The sequence below is a fragment of the Corapipo altera genome, unplaced genomic scaffold (genome assembly GCF_003945725.1).
Source record: "Corapipo altera isolate COAL_440 unplaced genomic scaffold, ASM394572v1 58655, whole genome shotgun sequence".
Classification (NCBI taxonomy): Eukaryota; Metazoa; Chordata; class Aves; order Passeriformes; family Pipridae; genus Corapipo; species Corapipo altera.
In genome coordinates, this window is record NW_020888039.1 from 1 (window position 1) to 3,297 (window position 3,297).

General features: G+C 50.2%; 1 protein-coding gene across 1 annotated transcript; it reads right to left on the reverse strand.

The window, feature by feature from the left end:
- Window positions 1–967: 967 nt before the first annotated feature.
- Window positions 968–2,955, reverse strand: LOC113941835 (hydrocephalus-inducing protein homolog; the record flags this gene model as incomplete). Its single annotated transcript, XM_027632975.1, has 5 exons — window positions 2,827–2,955; window positions 2,434–2,553; window positions 1,764–1,898; window positions 1,358–1,557; window positions 968–1,092 (listed from the first exon to the last, which is right to left on the reverse strand). Coding segments are annotated over exons 1-5 (679 nt in total), but the record flags the coding sequence as incomplete, so codon positions are not given.
- Between the last annotated feature and the right edge of the window lie 342 nt (window positions 2,956–3,297).

The following is a 3,297-nucleotide window of genomic DNA, read 5'->3' on the forward strand; positions in this document are numbered from 1 at the left end:
GTGTGTGTACAGCGTGGGGATGTCCTGGACACCACCTCAAGCACCTTATTTCTGATGTGTTTGTGGAGATCTGTCCCCAAGGTGACAGTATTTAGAGTGAGATTAGTCAGATGTGGTGGGGTGACCCACTCAGGTCACAGGGAATTCTGCATCAGAGTCATTCAGGTGACTCTGAGGAGCCCCATTCAGTCATGGCTTGCCCAGGGTCTCCTGCAGGCATTCCAGGAGCTCCTGTCTCTCCTGATCCCTTGTTACTGACAAGCAACAATGCCTGGGGGCATGTGGGCAGAAAAGAGAGACCTGGAAGAACAAGTGAAGTGATGGCCCATGGCAGGAGGGGACACAGGCGAGGACTTTGCTGTGTTGTGGCAGCAGTGCCCTCACTTGCTGTGGGTTTGTGATGAGGTGTCAAAACAAGACTGGTGGGGCACAGCCCACACCAACCTGCCCATTACAGTCCTGCAAGCCTGGATCCTGCTGCCTGCCCCCGAGCCTGCCAGTCCACACTGAGGATTCCCAAACTATTCAACAACCAGAGCAAGGACATCTTTGCTTTCCACCCCAGACAGAGCTGAAGAGGAGAGAGCCCCTGGCTGTGCACATCAACTGATGGAGGATTGGAAATTTGCTGGAGAACCTGCTGGCATTTCATCCTCTAGAATGGACCAAAGGCTCCCTCATTTCCAGAGCTCTCAAACCTTCATTATTCCCAACCAAATACCTCCTGGGCACAAACTTCAATACCTATCCCACCCTTCCTGTTGCAGGTGATTGTTTCCCAGGCAAGATGCAAACAGCAAACATTAGACATGTTCTCTAGAAATGGCATTTCTATGGGGTGGTTCTTAATGCCAGCCCCAAATGCCAAGTGCCAGCCTTATTCTGGAGGGCATCTCTCTGCAAAGGCAAAGCCTTCTCCTCACTGCCCAGGGCATAGCAGGGCAGCCCAGCAGTGCCCAGCACTCACCTGTGTCATAGTGCACTACCAGGGATCCAGAATGATCCCCAGTCTGCAGAGGGTGAAATTCCACTGTCACTTGCAGGATGTCACCAATGCCAAGAGTTCCCATGGTCGGAGTGACAGAGAAGGGGCTGCAACACAGAGAGATATCAGGACTCTTGAGGGAGATTTGGGGACGATATTCCTTTTGCAGTCACTCCAGCTCACTTGTGCAAGGAAGGAGCAAACCAACCACAGTCAGCAGAGAGCAGAGCACACAGGATGAGAAACTGCTACTGGCTCACTTCTGAGGAGATCCAGCCCTCAGGAGAGCCTGCTCTGGTTCCTTTCGTTACTCTATTACTATTCTGTTATCACCCAGAGGTGTTTTGCACAAAGAAAGACGAGCTGCTTTACCTCTGGGTGCTGATTTGGTAACGGGCTTCCCTGTTACCAAGGTTGCGAACCATCAGAGTCTTCTCGGTGCTGTACTTGACCGGACAGACCGAGAAGTCCAGCTGGTCAGGGAAGTCCAGGACAGCTCGGGCACCAATGGCCCGAAGTGGCACAATGAACTCTTCTCTTTCAGTGGTGCAGATGAGACAGTGGAAATAATCCTGCACAGAAAGAAACAGTCTCAGCACAGAGCATTCATCCGCATCTTCACCATGGGCAAAGAGTACCCCATAATTCCAGATGCAGTGCAACTCCACTGAAGCCAGCTGAGCTCCTCAAAACCCAGGCCAGGTGCCCTGTCCTGAATCCAGCCCTGCAGGTTCACTTTCCACTGAAGGTACTGATCTCTTGGAACCTCCAGACTCACCTTGTTCTCCCCAGGGGTGAAGACGATGCGTAAAGTAGAACACATGCCCGGTGGCACCTTACGGTACGCACCGCTGGGGCCAACCAGCTGGAAATAAGGTGAACTCTCCATCGTGACCTTCACCAGCCGAGGAACCTGCAGGAAAGACATGGAATGATGATTTTGCCACTTGTGGAAACAGGTAGAGAAGAGACCTGGCCATGCCCTGATAACATCCTTCCTTAAACACCTTTCCAAAGCACTTTTAGCTCTGGAGGTGCATGCACATAATAAACAAGAGTGGACTTAGAATCCCATCTGCCTGGGCAAAAGCAGCTCAGCCAGAGAGAGTAGGACAAGTATTTTTTACTAAGACTGGTAGAAATGTTAATATAAATGTCCTTTTACATAGGAGGAAGCATGAGTAGAGCAAATTCACTGTTTGTCTGTTGGCTGGTACTTGGCAAAGACAAATAAGAAAAGCTCCTTTGGGGTAGATACCACCAACACACAGCCAAAATCAAGAGAGGATCCCCAGCATGGGAAGATGTCCATCATCTTGCCAAACAGAGGTGCTGAGACATTTTATTCTGGGTGTGCTGCAGCAGGTAACTTGCTCTGCTTACACCCCAGGAATTGCACCTCTCTCCTCTTCCAGCACACTGTTAAACCTCCACATCCCAGCACTCACCATGTCCCTGTTCCTCAGAACCAGTGGCATTTCACAGACCTTGTGTGGGACGTAGTTCTGAAATACCACCTCTGATGGGAAAACATGAAACAAGGTCTGGTCTGGGTCAACTGCTGAGACCTGGAGAGGCAAGAGAGAGCAGGGAGAGGTTCAGCTGCTGGGAGGAAGGTTCACGAATGAGGATCCTGCACTGAGCCCCAGTGAAATACAGACTGTCAGTGAGTACTGCCCAGCTCCCACTGGGGAAACAGCAGCTCACCCACCTCTGCTCTGAGCTGATCAAAAGCTGCTGCAGCACACAGACCAGGCTCAAGCTGAGCAGCTCTTTTGACACTCTTTCACTCTTTTCAAATACCACATCAAAGAGCAAGGAAAAGGGCAGGAAAAGTCTACCTTGTGATTGGAGGTCTCACTCATATCTCGATGCTGGACAATCTGGGGCAGATTAATCTGCGGAATGCTGGCCAGCCTCTGCTTGGTGGTGAGAGACATCTGCTTCTGGAAGGCAGAGGGAGTCAGCTGAAAGGCAAAAAAACCCAACAAGAACCTCAGAAATGCCCTTGTTCAGAAAGGTTTTTCTTGTTCAAGTGCCACTGATGAATAATTTGTGATCACAGCCACTAGGACAGTTCTGGAAGTTCTGGAAGTTACTTCCTGAAATATTTAACATCAGTAAATTAATGATATAGAGCAGAATGCACATGCTCTAACCACGTGGCTCTGTCCCATTAGCTGCTCCGTGATTTGATGTGACATATTTGGGGATTTCTGCTCTTCAGGCATTTGTTTCCTCTTTAGTTGCAGTGGATTGAGCCAGTGACCTTTGCAGAGAGTGGGGAGGGGTTATCAGAACTCCCCCAACTC